General features: G+C 42.7%; 1 protein-coding gene across 1 annotated transcript in view; it reads left to right on the top strand.

Moving 5' to 3' along the window:
- LOC116544743 (protein spire homolog 2-like) overlaps nt 1-24,509 on the top strand; it is a 52,590-nt gene extending 28,081 nt beyond the window's left edge. Inside the window, 9 exon segments of the mRNA XM_032271325.1 lie at nt 7,159-7,245; nt 7,713-7,737; nt 11,924-12,010; nt 17,511-17,576; nt 19,555-19,616; nt 20,084-20,117; nt 23,000-23,199; nt 23,671-23,692; nt 23,971-24,509. Coding sequence (XP_032127216.1) covers nt 7,159-7,245; nt 7,713-7,737; nt 11,924-12,010; nt 17,511-17,576; nt 19,555-19,616; nt 20,084-20,117; nt 23,000-23,199; nt 23,671-23,692; nt 23,971-24,017 — 630 coding nt within the window. The 3' untranslated portion in view covers nt 24,018-24,509.
- The last annotated feature ends 841 nt before the right edge of the window (nt 24,510-25,350 follow it).

The raw sequence follows: 25,350 nt of genomic DNA, 5'->3' as shown, positions 1-25,350 counted from the left end.
AATGCTTCTACACTGCCAGCGTGAATGTAAATTAGTTCAGCCATTACGGAAAGCAGTTTGGAGATTTCTCGAAGAATTTAGAACGGCTATTCAACCCAGCAATCCCATTATTGGTTATATGCCCAAAGAATCTAGAAAGAGAAATTCCTTCTGACCCAGCAATCCCATTACTGGGCATATACCCAAAGAACTATAAATCATTCTACTATGAAGATACACACACATGTATGTTCATTGCAGCCCAGGGTACGATAGCAAAGACCTGGAACCAACCCAAATGCCCATCAATGATAGACTGGACAAAGAAAATGTGGTAAATATACACCAGGGAATACCACTCAGCCATAAAAAGAGTAAGATCATGTCTTTTGCAGCAACATGAATGGAGCTGTAGGTAGGTCATTAGCCTGAGTGAATTAATGCAGGAACAGAAAATCAAATACTGAATATTCTCACTTATAAGAGGGGACTAAACCTCAAGTACACCAGGACACAAGAAAGGAGCAATAGACACTGGGCCTATCTGAGGGCGAAGGGTGAATGGAGGCTGAGGATCAAAAAACTACCTATCGGTCCCATTACTGGGTATATATCCAAAGGATTATAAATCATTCTACTATAAGGACACATGCACACAAATGTTCATTGCAGCACTGTTTGCAATAGCAAAGACTTGGAACCAACCAGAATGCCCATCAATGATAGACTGGACAGGGAAACTGTGGCACATATGCACCATGGAATATTATGCAGCCATCAAAAACGATGAGTTTGTGTCCTTTGTAGGGACATAGATGAACCTGGAAACCATCACTCTCAGCAAACTGACAGAAGGGCAGAAGATCAAACACTGCATGTTCTCACTCATAGGCGGGTGTTGAACAATGAGAACACATGGACACAGGGAGGGGAGCAGTACACACTGGGGTCAGTTGGGGGGAAATAGGGGAGGGACAGTGGGGGGTGGGGAGTTGGGGAGAGATAGCAAGGGGAGAGATGCCAGATGTAGGTGATGGGGAGGAAGGCAGCAAATCACACTGCCACGTGTGTACCTATGCAACAATCTTGCATGCTCTTCACATGTACCCCAAAACCTAAAATGCAATAAAATAAATAAATGGGAAAAAAAAAACTACCCATCGGGTACTATGCTCATCACCTGGGTGATGAATAATCTATACACCAAACCCCAGCAATACACAACTTACCCATGTAGCAAACCTGCACATACACCCCCAAACATAAAAGTTGGAAAGAACAGAAAAAGAACAAAGCTGGAGGCATTACATTACCAGAGGTCAAGCTGTACGCTGAGGCTATGGTAACCAAAACAACACGGTACTGGTACAGAAACAGACACATAGATCAATGGAGCAGAGCCGGAGAACCCAGAAATAAAGCCACACACCTACAGCCAGCTAATTATTGCAAGGTTCACCAAAACAAGCAAGAGGGAAATAACTGTTTAATAAGTGGTACTGAAATAGCTGGCCAGCCATGTGCAAAAGAGTACAACTTTACACCTGGCTGGGCACAGTGGCTCACACCTGTAATCCCAACACTTTGGGAGGCCTAGGAGGGCGAATGACAAGGTTAGGAGATCGAGACCAGCCTGACCAACATGGTGAAACCCCATCTCTACTAAAAATATAAAAATAAGCTGGGTGTGGTGGCACGTGCCTGTAATCCCAGCTACTTGGGAGGCTGAGGCAAGAGAAATGCTTGAACCAGGAAATCGGAGGTTGCAGTGAGCCGAGATCATGCCACTGCACTCCAGCCTGGGACAGAGCGAGACTCCGTCTCAAAACAAAAACAAAAACAAAAAAACTGGACACCTATTTTTTTTACCATATACAAAAATTAACTCAGGTTGGATTAAATATTTAAATTTAAGACCTCAAACTACAGTAATCCTAGAAGAAAAAATTCAAAAGTACCATTGTGGACATGGGCTATGGGAAACTATGCATGATTAAGTCTTCACAAGAAATTGCAACAAAAACGAAAGTTGACAAGTGGAACCTTATTAAATTAAAGAGCTGCCACACAGAAAAAGAAATCATCAAAGAGTAAACAGACAAGCTACAGAATGGGGGGAATTATTCACAAACTACGCATCCAACAAAGATCTAATATCCAGAATATATAAGGAACTTAATTCAACAAGCAAAAAACAAATCACCCCATTTAAAAATGGACAAAAGACATAAATAGACACTTCTCACAAGAAGACATACATGCAACCAACAAACATAGGAAAAAATGCTCATCATCACTAATCATGAGAGAAATATAAATCGAAACCACAATGAGATATTATCTCACACCAGTCAGAAGGGCTATTTTTAGAAAGTCAAAAACAGCAGATACTGGCAAGGTTAAGGAGAAGAGGGAATGCTTATACACTGTTGGTGGGAATGTAAGTTAGTTCAGCCACTGTGGAAAGCAGTTTGGAGATTTCTCAAAGCATGTAAAACAGAACTAACATTCAACCCAGCAATCCCATTACTGAATATGTATCCAAAAGAAATCAAATCATTCTACCAAAAAGACATATGCACTCGTATGTTTATTGCAGCACTATTCACAATAGCAAAGACATGGGATCAACCTAGGTGCCCATCAACAGTGGACTGGATAAAAATGTGCTACACAGAGACCATGGAATACTATGCAGTCACAGAAAAAGAATGAAATGGTGTCCTTTGCAGGAAAATGGCTAGAGCTGGAAGTCAACTACGTGAATTAATGTAGTAACAGAAAAAAAACCATGTCTCATGTTCTTCTAAGTAGGAGCTAAACTCTGAGTACCCATAGACATGAAGATGGTAACAATAGACCCTAGGGACTGTTAGGAGGGGGAGGGAGGAAGGGGAGAAAGAGTTGAAAACTGCTCAGTACTATGTTCAGTACCTGGGGGTTGGGATCATTCAGACCCCAGACCTCAGCACCACACAGTATGCCCAGGTAACAAACCTGCACATGTACACCCTGAATCCAAAATAAAAGTTGAAAAAGAAAAAAACAAAATGAAATCTCTGTTCTCAACGTAACACTTGTGCCCCTCTTCAATTTGAAATTTTCACTCTTGGCTATATTTGGGGGACACTATTTCCCATCTCATAACTTATTTTATGTAGCACAGAAGAATAATGTGTAGGCTGATTCCATTTTTGAAATAAAACGCTTAGCCTTCAATGAGCTTCCTGTACATGTACAAGCACGCTTGTCTCCATGGCAGCAGCTGGACTTCACAGTGTGGATTGTGCCTTCACCGTGAGATGTCTCTGATGCCCTCTCACCATGGTGATGGGATTAGGTATCTCTTGCCGTAAGTCCTAAGGGCCAGTGTCTGTTTGACTTTTTTAAAGGTCAGAGCAGGTTGAATCTTTCTGCTTTCATTTTCCCTGATTTTGATTTTTCTTATGGGGAACCTGTTTTCCTGCATTCGAGGTATGTTCCTACTGGCCTGTCAAATGCTGTCTTTTCAAATTACTAGAATATTTTCAAAATATGTTATTTAAAAAATTATCCTCTGTATTTTCCATATGCAGTTATAAATATGTTTCATGGTTATGTTTTATTCCTCAACTTATATATTTGATTCTTGTATCAAGCAGGGTGCCTTTGAACTTTTTCTTCATTTAAAACATATATATCATTTCCTTTTACATCCTGCACCCTTCAATGCTCCTCTCCCAAAAGTTATTCCCATGGAGAGAATATGGCAAAGTCTATTTTAATGTAGTTTTTAACCTAATTAAGAACCTATTAAATCATTAGTTTCAAAAAGTTTGGAGCAAAGCCACAGTGGTACAGATGGTTTTGAGGATTTTCACACAATAAAATGTACCTCTATTTTTTTTTTCATTTGGATGCTGAATCATAGTGTAATTTTTTGAAGGCCATTTAAAATTTTATTTTATTTTAAGTTCTGGGGTACATGTGCAGAATGTTCAGGTTTATTACATAGAAAATGTGTGCCATGGTAGTTTGCTGAACCTATCAACCCATCACCTAAGTATTAAGTTCTGCATGCTTTAGCTATTTTTCCTGATGATCAGCCTCCCACACCCCACTGACAGGCCCCCATGTATGTTCCCTTCCCTGTGTTCATGTGTTCTCATTGTTCAGCTCCTACTTATAAGTGAAAACATACAATGTTTGGTTTTCTGTTCCTGTGTTAGTTTGCTGAGGATGATGGCTTCCAGCTCCATCCACGTCTCTGCAAAGGACATGAACTCATTCCCTTTTATGGCTGCATAATATTCCATGGTGTATATGCACCACATTTTCTTTATCCAGCCTATTATTGATGGGCATTTGGGTTGATTCCACATCTTTGCTATTGTGAATAGTGCTGGCATATATCTTTATCATTGAATGATTTGTATTCATTTGGGTATATACCCCATAATGGGATTGCTGGGTCTAACGGTATTTCTGGTCCTAGGTCTTTGAGGAATCACCACACTGTCTTTCACAATGGTCGAACTAGTTTACATTCCCACCAGCAGTGTAAAAGCGTTCCTATCTCTCCACAGCCTCACCAGTGTCTGCTGCTTCTTTATTCCTTTCTTTCTTTTTTTAAATGAATTGGTAGTGACTGTTAACTAGGAACATAGTTTTATTTATTTTATTTATACTCTCTATGTACAAGTAGATCATGTACATATATATGAAGATAAAAATTAATAAAGGGATAATTGTGTAAGTTTGCATGTAGAGAGCTGCAGCTTTGAAACCCTGTTTAGCTGTTAATGCTGTTTGGATGTATTGTGTGACTTAGTTCTCCCATCCCATCTTCCAGGACTCTCACCGGGGGTTAAGTGCTCATCAGTTCCATGACTTAGAAACTGTCGAAGTTTAGAGGCACTTGTATTTGTTAGTAAATAAGGCAAGATGATATCGTTTCACAGGTTTAGTGCAGAAGACTTAATAGATAAGCTACTCCACCCAGCACACTGGTGTTTCATTTCATGGTCATATCATCTATTGACCGTGGATATAAAACACTTATCTTCAGTGAGCTTCCTGTACGTGTAAAACACACTTGTTGGCATGGCAGCAGCTGGACCTCTCAATGTGGATTGTGCCTTCACCCTGAAACATCTGTGATGCCCTCTCACCATGGTGACGGGATTAAGGATCTCTTGCCCTTTACTCTGCCACTGTCTGTGCCAGCCAGGCCACTGAGCCATTGTGGAAGACAGTGGTGTCCTTTGTGTGGAGTGCACTGAGTGCGTGCTTCTTTATCTGCTTCTTTCAAAACCGGGTCTGAATTATGATAAAGTGGTTGGTTTTAGGCCAAGCAGGTGTATATGTCATAGAACAATGGCTTAGGAGTTCAGAATCCTGGGCTTGAATGAGTCTCTGAGGCTTATTAATCTGTGAAATCTAAAGCAAGACATTTCACTGATAATTAAGCCTCATGAGCAGTTAAACTGTATACTTTACCTGCCTTGAATCATTTGACTGTCACCACAGACATAGGGCATGATTGATTTACTATCGCCTTTCACTGGGCAGAAAAAGACAGAGATGAATGTGCCAAGCTTATGAGCCCCTAAGCAAAAGAGCCAAGGGGGAACCCAAGCATACGGCCCCAATGCTGAGGCTCTGAACTACTGACCTGCCCTCAGCACTCAGCCGTGGGATCATGAGTCACTGTGCAAGGGAGTTCCAACATCTACGTATATGTCTGGAATTACCTGAGTCTGCAGAGTTCCTTCACACTAGCCACATTACAGGGTGGCGTCCATGGTCACATAGCTCAGGGCAGGTATTAGCACGTGAATAGCTAAGATGTGGCATAGTCTTAGTGTGAAAGACGCATAAAAGCACAAAGGCTTTTGAACTGGTTGCAGGTTTTGGGTTGGAGGACACTTGGAACAACCAGTCACATTCTTTCAGTGCTTGGCCACACCTCAGCACAGATCCCAAAGCCTAGAACTAATGGGAAGACCCTTTATTGATATTTGATGACATTATGAACTTCAAATGACCCCTATAGAAATGCTAAAAAAAAAAAAAAAAAGAAAAAGTCCGTGAGCTATACAACTTGGGAACAAGACGAGTAAGAACACAAAATACCACTTAACAATTAGCCTCACGTATCACCCTAGCTGCAACTCCCTTGGCAGCTGGTTTGAAGAGCCTCAGAGCTCATCGGGGACCGTCTCCCTGCTATGCCCTCTCTCACTGTGGGTTGCCTGGGTGAACACAGGCAGTCTCTCACACAATGACTGCAAACACAAGCTAAAGGAAGACTGAAAGTAAAATGTATGATTATAGTGGTTATTTTAAAATATAAGTATTTCAGTATTTTCTAATCTTTAATAATGGATTTTTTTGGGGGGAGGGGCTTTCGTTGTGGTGGTGGTTTTTTGAGGTGGAGTCTGACTTTGTCACCCAGGCTGGAGTGCAGTGGCACAATCTCAGCTCACTGCAACCTCCGCCTCCGGGTTCAAGGGAATCCCCTGCCTTAGTCTCCTGAGTAGCTGGGACTACAGGAACACACCACCATGCCTGGCTAATTTTTGGTATTTTTTTTTTTTAGTAGAGATGGAGTTTCACCATGTCGGTCAGGCTGGTCTTGAATTCCTGATCTCAAATGATCCACCCACCTCAGCCTCCCAAAGTGCTGGGATTACAGGTGTAAGCCACTGCGCCTGGCCCATGATATTTATAACAAAGAAAATAAATAAATATAATGAATGCTGATGCATGGTATTAAATCTAATTTTAAAAAAATTCACACATAAACAAGGGCAGAACCCTGCACCCTCCCCGGTAAATGCAGTAGCAGTGTGTGTGGGTCTGTGGAGGTTGAAAGGGACTTGGTAGATGTCAGGAAAGCAGTGGCAGTCCTGCTGGGCTTTTAAAGGGCCTGAAGAAGCAACCGTGCTCTGTGGTTGAATCCTATCGTGTATTTTAGTATTTGCTCATTTGGAGTTTGATTATTTCATGTTGCTTTCACTTGCCATTACCTGAAAAACCAAAGGCTGTACTCTCATTTCCTTCCTGTTCTTTCTTTGCCTTCCTTGGTCCATGAAGAGGATGGTCCAGGAGAAGCTCAATCCATGCTTGTTAACCAGGCACACCCCTAAGTTCTAGTCCCTGAGTTATTCATGAGTACCGCCACCAATGAACTGACAGCCATGCTGTGTCCTTCCACTTCCCCTAGGTCACTCAAAGGTGTCTTCCAAAAAGCTGGTAATAACGAAGCCGTACTCCACTACCACGGTAAAGTAGCCTGTCTTTGCCTAAGAAGTAAATGTTATTTTACTGCTTTCTATATTTTTCAGTTGATATCAGCTATGGGAAAATTATCCAGTACTTTATAAGTGTTCGATAATGTTTCCTTGGGGGTGGAGGAGGTGTAGCTTACCAACTGACACCTGATTCCAGAGGAAGCACAAAACTGGCAGTGTAGACAGCACACTGCGTGTTAAAGGATATTTTCTTCAGGAACGAGTTTTCCATTTTAGACAAGAATTTCGTAGTGGCTACCCAAAAATCATCTAGGTGGAAACATTCTTCAGGAAAAGCTCCTGTGCCTTCCTAAGGGAACTCTGCTTTAAAGTTGGGGCTTTTGATTTGAACATTTTTTTCCCATCTGGTTACCCAGAGTTTCCAAGTAAACAGAAGACCTGTGTGAACTGTGCATAGCATAGCCTGATTCTCAGAGTGTTTTTCTTCCCTAATTACAGGTGGCCTCAGTGAGCACCATCCATGGTATGTATTCTGGAATCACTCACTGGCTGTTAGAATAAATTATACAGGAAATGTGGAGCTTAACAGCTGGCTTTTGTCTGAAGATCCCCCATGATCTTCAGATGGGAATGTGGTGGAAATGAGGATGTAGGGTATAGAAAAAGAAACTGGTCTTCCAGGGGACAAACCCTTTTTATCTATGCATAGTTCCTGGAAACCTGTGTTCCCATTAGGTTGTGATGGGGGGTGAGTATTAGGGCCAGGCTGGGGGACAGTGATCTATGTGCAAGTCTGAATGATTTGCTTGTGAATATATGTCTGTGTATTTGCCCTAGGAAAAAAGTGTTTTGCTTACCCAGCACAACTCTCAATGCCATTTTTCTTAATTAAAAAAATCAGACCACATACTTTACTTAACATTAGTTCAAACCTTATCACAGCCATGAGTCATGGGCTTGTTTATTGAACCCACATACCAGATGGAGAAACTAAGCCACAGAAGTACATGTGCCCTGGCTCACTTGCTACGAAGTGAAGAGCCAGCATTACTCACATGGTCCCAATGTCGAAGGCCTGAACAACAACCTCTATTTATTAGCCAGTGAAGGGATCACTATTCACCATGCAAGGGAGTCCCCGCACCCCTCTATGCCTGGAATTACCCAAGCCTGCAGAGATCCCACTTGCCATCCCTCACATAAGAGAGCCTCAGTGATCTCATAATCCAGGTAGCTACCTAGGCATCTTCCTGCAGGTTTCACATAGTCCTTAGTGTGAAACCAACAGAGAAAGCCCATGGTTCTGATCCAATCACGGGTTCTGAAACACTAAGGAAGGCACTAAGTAGGACAATGTGATGCCTTTGTGTCACACCTGGGTCTCTCCTCAAGACATGGCTCAAGTCCAGTAAGAATCGGGAGATGCTTTAGAGTCTTGGACAAAGTTATCACCTCAAGCCCTCTGAGCTACACACTTCAGGGATCACGACCATTAAGCACTCAAATTACCCCTTGGTTGTTACCTGGGTGTCTGTCACCCTTGTGGCAACTCTCCTGTGAAGCTGGCATGGAGAGCCTCCGTGCTGGAGCCCTGCCTCCCTCCTGAATGGACCCTCCCTATGTTAGCAGGTGGGTACAAGCATGGCGGTCAGCACACTCAGTAGATTTACACACACAGCACTGAAGACTAAGGCTGGGCTTCATTATTTACACAATTTCAATAATTGATCATCTTCATAATGTAAAATCAATGATTTACTACACTAGAATACTATCCCTAGTATTGACTCTTGTCTCTCAATAAAGCGTTGCTTAAAGTCACATGAGAGGTTTTATTCAACTGATGATACATGCCGTAGCAGCAGTTAAGGCATTCATTTGAAAAGTCTTTTCTATAAACTTATGTGCGACCCTGAAAGGGAAAAATAAAAGACATGATTAGCTCCCCTGTGCCATGTTTCTACTACATGCATGGTGGAGGGCAATTACACAGGAAGTTGACGGAGGGAACAGAGCAAAGGATTGGACAGGTCCATTGAACCCGTAAGACTACGGAGAGCTTAGTGAATGAGACTGGTCATTTTAGGTGAAATGTTGGTCAGTGTGTTCTTTGCACACCTCCCCGTAGTCCCTTCTATTGCTCACTAACCAGGTCACTGTTGCTAAAATCCTTACTCAAAGACGACAAAGCTTTGTAATAACACAAAAGCTTGTAAAGTTGTGATGGCTCAAATTTTACAAAATACTGAGGGCTTTTGCCTGAGACCTGGATGACCTAGTTGTGTAAGAATGGGGGGTTCCTCTGAAGACTGTGTAAGAATGGGGGGTTCCTCTGAAGACTGTGTAAGAATGGGGGTTCCTCTGAAGACTGTGTAAGAATGAGGATTCCTCTGAAGACTGTGTAAGAATGGGGGTTCCTCCGAAGACTGTGTAAGAATGGGGGTTCCTCTGAAGACTATTGGGACTTCTGAGAAGCAAGGTCTAAGTTGTCTCTGTGATATGGAGCCACCCTTAAAGCCGGGGACATGGTTGTCTCTAAGCCACACAGAAGGCTCTGAGAAAGGAAGACGAGGTCTCTTCAAACAGGCATGTGGGTCTCCATTTCTGGATTTAGGATCTCTCTGAGAGCAAGCAGAGGGTCACAGAAGAATGCAGAGAAATCAATAATGTGGGTAATATGTATGTTTATAGTACCTAGAAGAAAACATCAAGATGTACATTTTAAAAAATCTATAGAGTTTTGACAAAGACAACTAAAAATATAAGGGTCTTTAAAACTGACAATGCAAATATCAGGACCACGTGGCTTCCTTTTATTTCTACAAAATAGTAAAATAAACATAACACCAATCTTGTGAAGGCACTTCCAGAGAATACACAGAGTAGGCACAGCCTTATTACTTGGTTCTTTCTAGAGAATCTTGGTTGCCCTCCTGCAATAACAGACATTACAGAAAAGGGGAAGGACAGAAACGGTTTTCTGAAGGTAGATGTCAAACTCTGAAAACAAAAATTAGCAATCTAGCATCAGATTTTTTTTTTTCAGAAAGGAAGAAAAATGGGATTTTACGGGGGGATTTCCATGGGGTTCATGGGGAGAGAATCAGCAGCTTTCTCAGATCACTGTTAAAGAGGTGGGAGAAGAGAGGCAGGCCACTGGGTTCATGGAAGGGACACTTGGTGACAGAAAAAAAGAGCTTGGGTGAATGTCAGAGGGGATCCTGTGGCTATGGAGAGGCCTCTCTAAGAAGAGACAGGACTCTGTATTCTGCCACAGCAGGGTCTAGGGATGGATGTGGAGTTTGTAAATTAGAAACTGAATTTTGATGTGAAAAGAATGAGAAGAGGAAGTGCACGCCCATTGCTGGTGCAGCCACTGCTCGTTCTTAGCCAGACCTTATTACAGGCAGCTCTGATCAATAGTCAAGGAGGCAGTCGGAGTTGCAGACTTAATTAATTAAACCACCAAAGCACCAGCTCACATGGCCACTTTTCCAGTTAATTCACAGTGGCTTGTGTATTCAGGTTTGATCAGTAGAAGGGAAGTTACTCTTTGCAGACCCATCTTTTGACAGTTACTTTGCAATGTCAGAAGGTCTGAGCAGTCTTGGGAGGCAAGCAGATCCTGGGCCCTCAGTGTAGTCACTGGAGGAGATGGTCACTGAGAGGCAGCTGACAGGGTGAAGGGAGGTACAGGAGGGCCACAAAGATGACAGCCTTTAAATAAACTGTCATATTGGGAGGGATGTGAAAGATAGAGGAAGGAGGATTCTTTACAATGCAGGACCTCTCCTTAACTCAGGCATCTTTCCCACAGCATCACCTGTGTCCACCCACACACTTCGGGCTAGGAGGACTGGAGAAACACAGTGAGGGGGTCTCTTGGGTCTCTGGCCCAGAGCGTGATGTAGGGGTATCAGTTGTTCAGGAATCTCTGTCTCTAGGGAACCAAATACATTTCCCATCCCAGACCCTTCACTCATCAGGGTCAGGATTCTGCTCGTCACTTAAATCATCTCTGAATGTCAGCACCCTCAAGTGTAAAATCTCAGCCACGGCCCCTCCTCTGCCCTCCCTGCAGGGCTGGTGTTCTCCATACGCCATAAGGCATCATGCTCATGTAAAAGCTGAACAGTAAACCATGCTCCACTGCCCCGGAGCCATCCAAGCACCCTCTCCGTATTCAGCCACTACTGAGTGTCCAGCTTATTCCTCCTGGTTCTTAGTAAACACTGAGAGAACACTACTGAACTACCAGTCCTCTTTAAGGTTTTCCTGCATTGAGTGACTTTTTAGCCTCATACTGTGATACTAAGAAGTAGGGCCTGTAAGTATTGGTAAAATTGCATTGTGACAGTGCAGAGAACTGAGGGCAGGAGGACGGTGTGAGCTTGCCAGGTCCACGTGGCTTAGTGGAATTTGGATCTGGGCCCCTACTCTGCACCAGCCCCACATGCAGTCATCCTGCTGTATTCTCTTCTCCAGGAAGGCACTGCCCACACAGTCAGTCTGATAGGGATGTTGCGTGTTCACCGAACTCCATGATCTTCCTGAAACCCAACTTTGAGTCAGTGGGCTCTGCATGGAAGCCTGTAAAGAACAGGATCATAAATTTAAACCTAGAACAGATTATCACTATTTTCCCTCTGTCGGCAAGATGTCAACAGCCCTCTCTATTGTAAATGCATAACCAGCATCTTTTCTGATAGAGGTTTTAAGAAGATACAGCGTGTACTCCACCAGGCATGGGAAGCGTCGCGGCTTCTGGGCAAAGAAGCAGGTGTACCCACAGGAAGGTACTGCGGAAGTTCATTAATTAAGTAGATTCAAGAATCGCAATTGTGGGGAGTATTCAGTGTTCCATACATAAGAGGAAATGATGATGAGAGTAAGCCACATTTTTTAACGTGTCAGAAGTATTGCTAGTCAGTAAGTGTTGCTACAACCACGGAAGTAAATATCCACTTAAACGTCAATTTTGGTTCATGTTTAATGATAGACAGTGTTTCAAGCTAATGTCTGGAACTTACCTGGTTGTTAAACATTAGCGTAGATCTCCCTGAAAGAGTGGTGCTATATTATTATTTTTAAATTCATATATTTCTTTAACTGGAGAGTTTTAAATTGACATAAAAATTGAGCATATGGCTGGGCATTGTGGCTCACACCTATAATCCCAGCACTTTAGGAGGCCAAGGCAGGTGGATCACCTGAGGTCAGGTGTTGCAGACCAGCCTGGCCAACATGGTGAAACGCCGTCTCTACTAAAAATACAAAAAATTAGCCAGGTGTGGTGGCGGGCACCTGTAATCCCAGCTACTTAGAAGGCTGAGGCAGGAGAATCCCTTGAACTCGGGGGGCGGAGGTTGCAGTGAGCCGAGATTGTGCCATTGCACTCCAGCCTGGGCAATAAGAGTGAACTTTTGTGAAAAAAAAATTAAGCGTGTGATACACAAAGTTCCGGTATTATTCTGTCCCCCCAAGCCCACTTCATAATTTCACCTATTATTAACATCTTGCATTACTGTGGTACACTTGCTAAAAGTAGTGAGAAAATATTGACACATTATTATCTGAAGTCTATCATTTGCATAATGTTTATTCTTTCTGCTATACATTTATATGAAGTTTGAAATATCTATAACGTTATATTCACCATTATGGTGTTGTAAAGAACATGTCCACCTCCCTAAAAATTCCCTCTTCTCGCTCATTAATCTCTGTCCTCTTTCTCCAGAATCCTTGGCAACTATTAATATTTTTATTGTTGCTTCAGTTTTGCCTTTTCCAGAATGTCATATAGTTGGAATTATATATTATGTAGCTTTTCCAGATGAATTCATTTCACTAAATTGATGCATATTTAAGCTTCCTCTATGTCTTTTGTATACCTTAATGGCATTAAATGGTACATCAAATCACCAAATAATATTGCATTAAATGGATTTTTATCTTTTTATTTACCTCTTGAAGAATTTGATAGATTTCATAAGAGAAACCATCTGGGTCTGGTGCTTTTTTTCCCAGCATGCTCTTAATGTGAATTCAACTTACTTAATAGACGTAAGCTTATTCAGATGATCTAGGTTTCTAGCATAACCTTGGGAAGATTGTCTTTCAAGGAATTAATACATTTCACTGAGGTTATCAAACTGTGGTCATAGAATTGTTCATAATATTCCTTGATTATTCTTTTAATGCCAACAGTTCAGTAGAGATGGCCCCTCTTTTACTTGTGAAATTGGTAATTTGTGTTATCTTTTTTCTTTGTTAGTCTGCATAGATTTTCATTAATTGTAAGGAGCATCCCAAAGAACCGACTTTTGGTTTTATTGATTTTCTGATGATTTCAGTGTTTTAATTTTACTGACTTCTGTGATGTTATTACTACTTCTACTTGCTTTACATTGCATTCATTTATTTTCCACACTTTCTTGATAGAAACGTAATATTACTGATTTTAGATCTGGTGATTTCAAATATATTACATCCAATGCTATGAATTTCCCTCTAAGAACTGCTTTTGTTACATCCAGAAAAATTGTCAAGTCATATTTTCATTTAGTGAAATTCAAGATATTTTTAATTTTGATACTTCTCTTTTGACACATGAGTTATTTAAAAGTGCATTGCTAATTTGCAAATATTTGGGGATTTTCTGGCTCTCTTACAGCTGTTGATTTTTTGTTGTCAGGTGTGTGTTGCAAAAGCGGTGATCTATTTCATCTTGCCACCACACAGCATGGTCCAGGATGTGGGCACTCCCTGAGTGAATCTTTGGCAACATGCCAACCTGATGTGGTCTGCTTCCTTCTGTAGTCTGACCTTGCCTTCTGCTTAGAAAGGGCCATTCTCAGTTCCAGCAGGGAGTTTTCCCAACATTGAGAAGATGACATTCTTACTCCCCAATGCAGCCTGCACCTGTGGACTGTGGTCAGCAGACAGGACAGAGGCCCTCAGTAGACAGGGCTCAGTGGGGTCTCTGACCGAAGTTCGTCTTCAGAGTCTGCACCCACCCGCTGTGACCAAGGGCAGGCTCTGTGTCCTACAGCAGGAGGAACTGTACGACCATCCTGATTGGAAATTTGTGAGGATCACCGTGTTACTCATGGAAGGTCTTTGGAAAGTGTCAGATTACTGTTTGTTAACTGCTTGTTGGTGGCCTGGCCCAGCCTTTATGAAAACCAGGCCGTTTATGAAAACCAGGACCCCTCAGCAGGTGTGTGTGTCTTTGCAGCCTGAGACCCTCATGTGAATAGCCTGGTGGCAGCTGTCTTTTCCCCTTGCCACAGTCAGTGCCTCCTTGTTCCCAGGCACTGCGTTCTCTGCTGGGTGCTGGTTGCTACAGTGTTTTTCTACACTGCGGTTGTCTACAGCTGGATGTCTCTTCTGGAATCTAGGCGAGGGGGCATCAATAGCAGTTCTGCTGCGGCACTGCCCTGCTTCTTAGCTTGCCTTGCTCTGTCTCAGGTTCCCTCAAAGATCCCACTGTTTAGGTTCTTCCACATACCCAACATATGTGGGGTTTGCCACTTAGTCTCCATTTAGAAAATGGGAATAGTCGTGTCTACCTGCAACCTACATGCTGAGGGGGAAGGTTTCCTGTTGAAATCTGAGCAGAAAAACATGACCAATCCTATACCCATTGAAGACATGAATAACTAAAACAATTCTTGATGGACTCTGCCTCATATAAATCCCTAGAAGTAATTTCTAAAAAAAAAAAAAAAATCAAAGAAAATATAATAGTTTTCTATAAATCAGAATACCCTACATGTACAATTAAATGAAATGGCTAGCATAGTCTTGAAACCAAAACCAGATAAGGAAATTAAAATCTGTGATATTTAAAAATACCATAAATTCTGACTAATGAGAGTTAATATCTCAAAATATGAAATGATGGATTAACATTGAAAATGCAATGTTGGAAACAGATTTATAACATTGGGAAAAATCCACACCGAAACAATGGATCACTCAGCAAGGCTAGTTTCCTTCTTGCAGGAAGGGTGCAAGTCTTGCCACGAGAGCACACCTGAACAAGAAGGCAGGGACATTTATGACTTTCATAACCCGATGCATTCACCCTACTGCTGTGTCCAGTTTCCATTGGCCAGAACGGGACCTCACATTCTATGCTTGACCTGGCTGGCTAAAAACTTGGAAATTTTGTAAAGAATTAAAGGCAGAGGAGAACAGAAGGAAAAGAGAAAGTAATATGAAGAATGCTTAGAGAAGCGATAACATTTTCAAATAAGGAAAGGGAATAAGCTTTGGCCTAAGACTTGCCTGGGCTTGTCCAGGCATGTCAGGGCAAATATCTAGGTTAAAGTGTAAGAACTAGGAACACAGGATGCACTATTTCTTGATTGTGACTAACAGCTACTTTAAGATTATTAGCAAAAACTTTAAAGTAGATTAACCTTTGAAAAGACTATTATTTATTTGTAATGAACTAAGAGGAAAGCTTTGAAGAGGAAACTTTTATTTATTTTTATTTCCTATAGCAATAAATAAAATTAGCTACCTCAAGAGGTTAATGGAGAAAAAATGTGATTATTGCAATAGATTCAGGAAATTCACGAATAACATTCACCGTGTATTTACAGGACACCTATGTTATTAAACTTTAAGTGACCTATGACAACCATTTGAATTAATGCTGCTTTAACAGCCTATCTCTTGGCTTGTTAAAAACCAGACAAGAATTTCCATAACATTTATTTTTAACACCTATATTGGGTGTGAACCTAAATAAAGTTCACCCACTATAAAGGTTTGCAATCTGATGCTTTATTAAATTGATACTATGTGTACCCATCACCATGATCTAATTTAAAAATGTTTCCCTCTCCCAAGATAGATAGATAGATAGATACTTATATATATATATATATATATACACACACATATATTTGGACTCTGACTTCCTTCATGTAGCATACTATGTTTGAAGTTAATTGATGCTTTAGCACATAGTGGTAGTGTGTTTTCCTTCATAGTCTGCTGTGTTTATTCATACAGATAGTGTTTATTCATTTACCAGTTGATGGACATTTTTTTTTTTTTTTTTTTTTTTTAAATGAGTAATGAAGCTTTGAGCATTCATATACAGTCATATAATGCATAATTACATTTTGGTCAATTTTTTTTTTTTTTTGAGACTCAGGTTGGAGTGCAGTGGCACGATCTTGGCTCACTACAACCTCCACCCTCTGCCTCCTGGGTTTAAGTGATTCTCATGCCTCGACTTCCTCAGTAGCTGGGACAAGCAGCACATGCCACCACACCTGGATAATATTTGTATTTTCAGTAGAGATAGGGATTTGCTGTGTTGGCCAGGCTAGTCTCAAACTCCTGGCCTCAAGTGATCCACCCACTTCTGCCTCCCAAAGTGTTGGGATTATAGCTATGAGCCACCGTGCCCAGCCTAAATTTTTTTAAGAAATAGAGAACTGATTTTGTAAACTAGCTTTGCCAATTTCTAGTCCTACCATAGTGCATAGCAATAATTTTCACTGTACAATAGATGGTATGCCCCAACATGTAAGAAATGATAACAGTAACACATAAAGATTAACATAAAACAAGTAAGATTGTCATTGTTGCTATCATCTTTGTCAAATTCTTTAAACAATCTACGAGTGTATTTTTATATAAATGTGCTTAACAACATAGCTGGAAAAAGCATTATTAGTTACATGTACTAGTAACAAAGACATACATTTTAAGGGGTAAAAACACTTGGACTAACAACACAATGTCAGAATTAACATAAGAATTTTGCTGGTCACATTTGACTATTTAATTGCCTGGGGCAGTGCTTTGTAGACAAATGAGCATCTGTGGAGCACCTGAAGTATGGGGAATCAATGAAACTTGAGTTTCCAAGTTATCTGGGTTTAGAGCGTGAAACTTTGTTGGAGGACACACATCTTGTGTGAGCAAGATGCCTCTGTGTGTGTGGATGTGTTGGAGTTACAGCATAATGGTGGCTTCCTCCAGAAAGGGACATTTGGGGTGGCTTCATTCCATCTAGACAGCACAGCCTGAGATGGCATGGCCATGAATGGAGGTGAAATGGACAGTAGCTGAGAGGATCAGTCCTGACAAGGGCCAAGGTGAAAAACCTGGGAGCCCCTTCAGGTGCAAAGTCTTCAGGTGAAAATGGAGGTGGTCGCAGGAAATACTGAGATCAGCAATGCACGGGGCAGAAAGTTCTTGGCCCTGCAGAGCGAGTAGTGTGGATTCTCAAGTTTTCTCGTGTCTCCATTAATTTCTCTTCCAATGCAGAGTTCTTCAATAACAGAATTCCCAACTTCCCTGAGAGACTAGAGGAGATTCGGCCCACTCTTGAAGGTAAAGGAAGGCAGCCAGCAAGTCTGGCAGCTGGGCTTGGCTGTGTGTGTTTTCTGTTGTGGGAAAATATACATAACTCAATATTTATCATTTTAACTTTTTAACTAAAGTGTGCACTCAGTGGCATTCAATATATTCACAGTGTTGCATAACCAACACCACTGTCTACACCCAAAATTTTGACTATTTCTTACAAAACCTTGTATGCAATAAGCAATATAGCACCTTCTCTTATTTCCAGCCCATGGTAATTCCTATCCCAGTTTCTCTTGTATGAATTTGATTATCCTAGGCACTTCATGTAAGTACAATTATACAAGATATTCCTTTTGTGCCTGGCATATTTCACTAAGCATAATGTTTTCAGTGTCCAGCTATGTTGTGTCATCTATCAAAACTGTGTTCCTTTTTTACAGGTGGATGATGCACCATTGCCTGCAGACCACCTTGTTTTAGTTACGTTCATTTGTTCACTGAAAGTTGGGTTATTTCCATCTTTTGGTGCCTGTGAAAAGTGATGCTATAAACATTAGTATAGAAATACCTGTTTGATTTCTGTTTTCTATTATTTGGGGGTATATGCCTAAGACTAGAGTTTCTGGGTCCAACGGGAGTTCTATATTTAACCTTCCAAGCCACTGCAAACTGTTTTTCACAGTGGCTGCAACTTTATCCACTTCTACCAGTGATGTATCAGGGTTACAATTTCTTTACATCCTTGTCCACACTCATTTTCTTTTAAATCATCCTAGTAGGTGTATATTGGCATCTACCTGTGTTTTTCATTTGCCTTTCCCTAATGACTAATCATGCTGAGCAGCTTTTCCTGTGCGATTGTCTGTGTGTGTTTCTTCTTTAGGGAAATATATGTTCAAGTCTTTTGCCCATTTTTAAGGAGTTGTCTGATTTTTATTTAGCTTGTTGTTGTAGATTTTTGGGAGTTTTAAAATATATTCCAAATTTTAGTCTCTTACAAGATAAATGATTTGTAAATATTTCCCCCTTTGTGTAGAACTTCAGATGCACAAACTTCATTAATTTGTATTAAATCCTCAGCAGTTGGCCCCAAACAGATAAGACTGAAGCAATATTTTAGGAATAGTTGAAAGTATTATCACCACAAGATATCACCATAACCAAATCCTGCAAGCTAAATGTAAGGCACAATGACAAATAAGGAAGCAAAGAACCATTCGGTGATGAGTTCACCATATTGTTGCAACAGTTTGTACTGCAGTGTTAAAACATACTAACATTCAACCCATGCCTCCTCTCTTGAAATAAACAGTCCTGCATTGGCTGGCCTGAACAAGCATAGATACTCTCCATACTCAATTAATGTGCATGCATGACAAAGAAAAGGAGGTCTGGATGAAAATTGCGATTAATAATTATGCTTTAATTAATTTTGAAGGATATAATTTCAGTATTTCTAATTCTCTCATCAGCAGTTATAACAAAGGATTAGTGAATAAATACAAGAGACTGTTTGGCCTAGAATTGAATCCAATCTGTCTATTAAACTTTGCTTTTATTCAAGTGCAAAATGCTAAAACACATAACTGCAGTGACAGCCAGTGTGGATCCACAGAAGTAAAAATGGCCTTGGGACATAAATCCTACAAGCTAATATCATTTTGTTGGGTTTAGAAAAATAGTTAGCTGGGTTTCAAACCCCATAGTATGAGCAATGGGACTCTCATCAAATTATAGTGTGTGCTTCAGTACCATTTGTAAACTGACTCATTCCCGTTGCCTTAAGTTGCCATCAGCAAAATGCCAGGGACTCTGTTTCCTGCTCCTTGGCTCCTCGTTCTTGCCTGTCTTTCCACGAGGGAAGATTTTCTAGCAGCAGCTCAAGCCGTGCTGTTGATGAAACGCAGCCACACACTGCCCTGTTGTCCACGTTAAGCAGAGCTCCCTGAATAGCTCATGATCAAAAGCATCTATGACTAACAGTTGCTCTGTGTCCTTCTAGCCTCTGAGGGGTCGCCAGCTCATGACGGCAGAGGAGATGCAGAGAGGCTGGTCGACGTGTGGGTAAGGTCGCCTTGCTTTCCCTGAAATACAGATGTTCCTTTCTTGGCATCTTTCTTTTTCAATTAACTTTACATGTGAAAAAATGACAATGCACATTACAGATATTAAATGCAGTTTTCTGAGGGGGTGGCAGGAGTGACTCTTAGCAACTGATATGTAATCCAAAATGATATTTTCATATGATGGCTCCAGGTTGTAGACTGCATCCTTGGGGTCCTTGTCCTTGGAAGCAACGTGTTCTCCTTGGATTCAGGGTTTTGACTTGTCAACCTACATTGACCTGAGAGATATATAACATCCAGGAGAAGCCGATGTCTTTTCCAATGTGTATCCCACCCTTGTTTTGGGAGCCTTGGAGTTGACCACTTTCTGATTAAGTTTTCAATAGTCACTGAGAGAAACAGAGCCTTGTGCAAACAATCTGCAACACGACGTACCCCTCACAAAGCTTTGTTTCTGTATTGCAGGTGCAGCCAGTGGTCCCTCTGAGGTGTGACTCTAGTAAGTATTCTGGAATTACTTGCTGAGAAAAAAATCTGGATGTCAAGAAAGGTGTGGCATCCTTGCTGGTTTCAATGTGAAGAGCCACCCTGATTCTGGGATTGTGATAGGAATAAGCATAGTGGAAGTGTTTTTCAAAAACCTGAATTCCCCAGGGAAAAAGTATGGCCAAATTTTGAAAAATTATGGCCAAAGCAGCTGCATTCACTTTTGGGTGGCACTGAGTTGGGTGCTTGAGGATTGGCGGTGTCTCGTGTGAGGCCGCATCATGTGATGTGAATGTGGAGCTTCTGTGCAGGTGAGGCTGTGTGTGTTCTCAGGAGAGAGTTCCCATTTACACAGCCCAATCAGCAGTGTCCATTTCTAAAAAATAAAATCCAGCCCCACTCTACTCTGTCTGTACAGTGACTCCTCCACCCTCACCAGAGCCATCCCTGGGCCTGGTTTATTATCCCCACTGCTCAGGTAGAGACCCTGAAGGGCCAATGGATGATCCCAGCTCCCGAGTTCCTGAATGAAAAAGTGAAAACACGAACCCAGGAGTGTGGGCCCGTGCTGACGCTGGCAACTAGTGACATGCTCTTAGTCATGGGGTGTTCGCCACCACGCAGGGAGTCCAGCATTCATGTATAAGCCCTAAAGCACCAAGCCTAAGATGTCACAGACACTGCCCATCATTTTAAGGTGGCCTCCGCGGTCACACAACCCAGGGCAGTTATAGGCACATCTCCCCACAGACGGTCAGAGCCATCAGTGTCAAAAGCACAAAGAGGGGCTGGGCGCGGTGGCTCATGCCTGTAATCCAAGCACTTTGGAGGCCAAGGTGGGCAGATCACCTGAGGTCGGGAGTTCATGACCAGCCTGACCAACATGGTGAGACCCCCGTCTTAATAAAATAAAATAAAATAAAAAAGCACAAAGATCCCCAGGAATTTGGGTCAGCTCACAGATCCTTTTATTTTTTTTTAACTTTTTTTTTTTTTTTGAGATGGATTCTCTCTCTATCACCAGGCTGGAGTGCAGTAGTGTAATCTCAGCTCACTGCAACCTCTGCCTCCAGGGTTCAATCGATTCTCCTGCCTCTAGCGATTCTCCTCCCGAGTAGCTGGTGGGACTACAGGCGCATACCACCATGCCCAGCTAATTTTTGTATCTTTAGTAGAGATGGCGTTCACCACGTTGGCCAGGATGGCCTCAATCTTTTAACCTTGTGATCTGCCCAACTTGGCCTCCCAAAGTGCTGGGATTACAGGCATGAGCCACTGTGCCCAGCCTTTTTTAAACTTTTATACTAAGTTCAGGGGTACATGTGCAGGATGTGCAGGTTTGTTATGTAAACGTGTGTCATAACAGATTATTTCATCATCCACATGTGAAGCCTAATATCAGTTATTTTCCCGATCCTCCCCCTCCTCCCACCGTCCACCCTCCAGTCGGCCCCAAGCTCACAAATTCTAAGAGGACTGGGGGACCACGTGGGCCAGTGCAGCCCACTTCAGTTGTGAAGTTAATTTGCTCAGCAGCTGGCCGGAGCACATAAGGATCGGTGATGTCTTGTAGTAGATTTAGTAATATTGTCTTCCCAAGCCCTAAAATGCTCAAGCCCTGCCAGCTGAAAATGGTGAGGAGAGGGACAGGCAGGAACTCCGTGCAGCACTTGGTTGGTTGCCTGGTTTCCATCCCCTCGTGGCAGCTCGCTTGTGCATGCGGGTTAAAGACCCTCCGCCTCAACCCAAGCCTCCTCCATGAGGAGACTCTTACTATTGGCTGACTATGCAGTGTGTGGCCACCAGCCCAGGTGAAACAAAACGCTGCTTTAAAACAAGTGTAAATCTCACACAACAGGTAAATGCAGAACAGCTCGGTCTTACAAGTTGTAAAGAAGACAGTCGCAATTTCTCTGGACTTCAACCTGGGTAGAAGACATGAGGGAACTCTGTCACTGAATCACAGCAGAGTTCAAGGCCACTTGTAGACATTTTGTGTTACAGAAGGTGACCTTTAGCTACGAAGCAAAGGCTGGTGTTTCTCATTTCTCTCCTGCTCATCTTCTTGGTCATCCTTCGTCTGCAATGGAAAATAGCCCAAGCAAAAGGCACTTTCAGCATTAACCCGACCAAGGTTTTGTGCACTTTATGATCGTTCAGATAATCAGTGCAGCCCCATCTGCCTACCAGCCCCCCTACCCCTGTTCTGTGTTTTCATTTAAAAAACATTTTGGTCTGCTTCCTATGTGCTAGATTTTCTGGAAACCACAAAGTAAATGAGATAGAATCTTAGAATCTTTTTTTTTTTTTTAAGACGGGGTTTCACCATGTTGGTCAGGCAGGTCTTGAACTCCCAACCTCAGGTGATCCACCCGCCTCGGCCTCCAAAGTGCTTGGATTACAGGCATGAGCCACCCGCCTCGGCCTCCAAAGTGCTTGGATTACAGGCATGAGCCACCATACCCAGCCATCTTTATGTTGACAGCTAAGTTAGATTTAACACAACTGACAACACTTAAAGTTTCTGATTTCTTGTAAAGATATTTTGTATGTCTGAATGCATGCCAAGTGTAAGGTGGTTAACAAAAAAAAAAAAAAAAAATCACACTTGTACTCCTGGAAGGCTTTTCATGAATTTGTCAAATTCCATTTTTTTATATTTCCCCACTTCACTGGATAATGCATACCTGGACCTGGAAACTGATTCCCACTGCAGAAAGTGTTCTAAGTCATGTCCCTTAGCTTCACTAGTGCAGGTCCACCCGGGAGGACTGCCCACCATCAGCTTGGCCTATGCTGTGACCAGCCACCTTCATGCACCACACCAAGCCAGCTCCATGGGTGATTCACAGTCTGCACCACCAGGGCACTGACCTTGACTCCGTGTTCTCCTAGGTCCCCTTGAGGATGCTGACGAAGACATCCCTTATGAAGATGCTGTGGAAGATATCACCAACGAAGAAGTTGTGGAAGACATTACTAACAACGAGTGGGTTCTAGAAGACATCACTAGCGAGGACGAAGTGGAAGATCTTGTAGAAGGCAGCACTAATAAAGACGCCAGAGAAGATATCTCTAAAAAACAAGACGCCCACGTAAGACACTTTTCTTTGTCTTGAAGAGAAATGTTATTTTCCTGGCCTCTTTCCAATCAGATATAGATAAAAACATCTGCCAGTGTGCATTATTAATGACTTCTGCAATTCCCTTGGTGCAGTGGTATTGATTGGCAGCCTCTTGCCAACCCGTGCCGGGCACACTGGGGCATGGTAGATGGCAGCATCCGCGATCCACTGCAATGCAGAAGTGTTTCCCTCCACAGCAGTTTCCCCCGTGGATTAAGAATTATAAAACTGCCAATCTAAATATACTTTAAAGATAAATTCTGTGGGAAAAGGTCTTGCCTTTTCCATAGGTGTCCTCCGTGCTAGTTTTGGGGGACTTCGACCTTTGACTCAATCACTATGCCCCTTGTAATTTTCTGAAGTTGTTGAGAGAATATCTGATCTGCGTGACATGCATGGCACCATCTCACCCCCCTAATGTTTTCTTTTCTATAATTACAGACGCCATATGTCATGGAGACTGGTACGTACCTTTAAATAACTCACTTTCTGAGGGAAAAATCGCTGTCTCTAGGATACAGAAACCTGATTCTGGAATCCTTTTGGGAAGGAGGATTTGGGGTCTGGTGAGAGCAAATGATTTTGCAAGTATAGAACAATGTCCAGAGAGGCTGTAGGAATATCTGTGCGCCCAGAGGAAACACCGGGGGATGCTGTGTGCAGCAGCATGGCCTCAGCTGGAGTAGGAGGAGTGGGTGGGCCTCTCTCTAACGACTTATCCTGATGTTTGTGTTTCTAAAGATTTGGTTCTTGAGAGCCTGTCCGAGGACGACTTTTCAGGTAGGTAAAACTACATTCCACATAGGATCCAATGGGAGAGGGTTCACAGGGACTTTAGGGTATCCATGCTGCCTGGGAGGCTGAGGGAGGGGGCATGAAATCAAAAAGAAAAAGGAAATATGTGTAAAATTGGGTTTGGTCTTTTCTAAGTTGATTGCCATAATAGTAAAAACTGGCTCTTTGGGCTGCGAGGGTGCTGTGTTATTTAAAGGGGATCTTTCCCAAAACACCTGGCCTTTCCCTTCCTGTCTCTGCCAAACACCACAGTCTTTGGGTTGGGTTAGTCAGCACTCCCTGGGCTTGTGCAAAAGAGGTTTGGGGTTGGATCAAGTGCCACCCATGGTGAACAGAATCTGAGGGACACAACCCTCTCACAGGGACTGACTTGAACCTGGAGACAAAGTTCTCCTGGTGTGTGCCCAGGGGTACAGGATAAATTGACAGTCATCCTCTGAACTTTTAGGACTTTAAAAAGCAGTCACGTTTCCATCTTCACTGTTGACCCCTAGATTAAAGGGATCTCCCAGGGTGAGTGGCGGAGGCGGGATCGGACCTGGCAGTCTGACGGCAGCACCTGTGTTCCTCTGCACTGGGCCATGGAAGACATTACAGACGTCGGTGAGAATCAGGGATTGAGGCTAACCACATCTGAAATTGAGATGGGCCTTGAGTCATATAAATGGGTTGGAAAAGATGGCTTTTACTACCCTATTGAAAGAAACCATGTATTTCTCACCCCAGCAGGATGAATCATTTTCAGTATTCACCTGCCTGCTTATTGACTCTTACTGTAGATCAGGAGGTAGCAGGCAACCCCTGCCCTCCCCCGGTTGTAGGCTGGGGGCGTCTTCCATGGCTGGGCACTTCATCCATGGCTGGGGGCGTCTTCCAGGGCTGGACACTTCATCCACAGCTGGGGGCGTCATCCATGGCTCAGTACTTCATCCATGGCTGGGACTTCATCCACGGCTGGAGGCGTCATCTACGGCTGGGCACTTACTTCATCAACGGCTGAGCACTTCATTCATGGCTGGGGGCATCATCCACTGCTTGGGACTTAATTCACTGCTGAGCACTTCATCCACGACTGGGGACTTCATTCACAGCTGGGCACTTAATCCACAGCTGGGGGCGTCTTCCACGGCTGGACACTTCATCCCTGGCTGGGGGCGTCACCCATGGCTGGGGGCGTCATCCATGGCTGGGGGCGTCTTCCATGGCTGGGCACTTCATCCATGGCTGGCGACTTCATCCATAGCTGCAGGCATCATCCACGGCTGGGGGCGTCATCCATGGCTGGACACTTCATCCACAGCTGGGGGCATCTTCCACGGCTGGACA

Source organism: Sapajus apella, unplaced genomic scaffold, assembly GCF_009761245.1.
Source record: "Sapajus apella isolate SASKATOON/1434 unplaced genomic scaffold, GSC_monkey_1.0 scaffold229, whole genome shotgun sequence".
NCBI lineage: Eukaryota > Metazoa > Chordata > Mammalia > Primates > Cebidae > Sapajus > Sapajus apella.
This window is presented reverse-complemented; position numbering and strand designations above follow the sequence as displayed.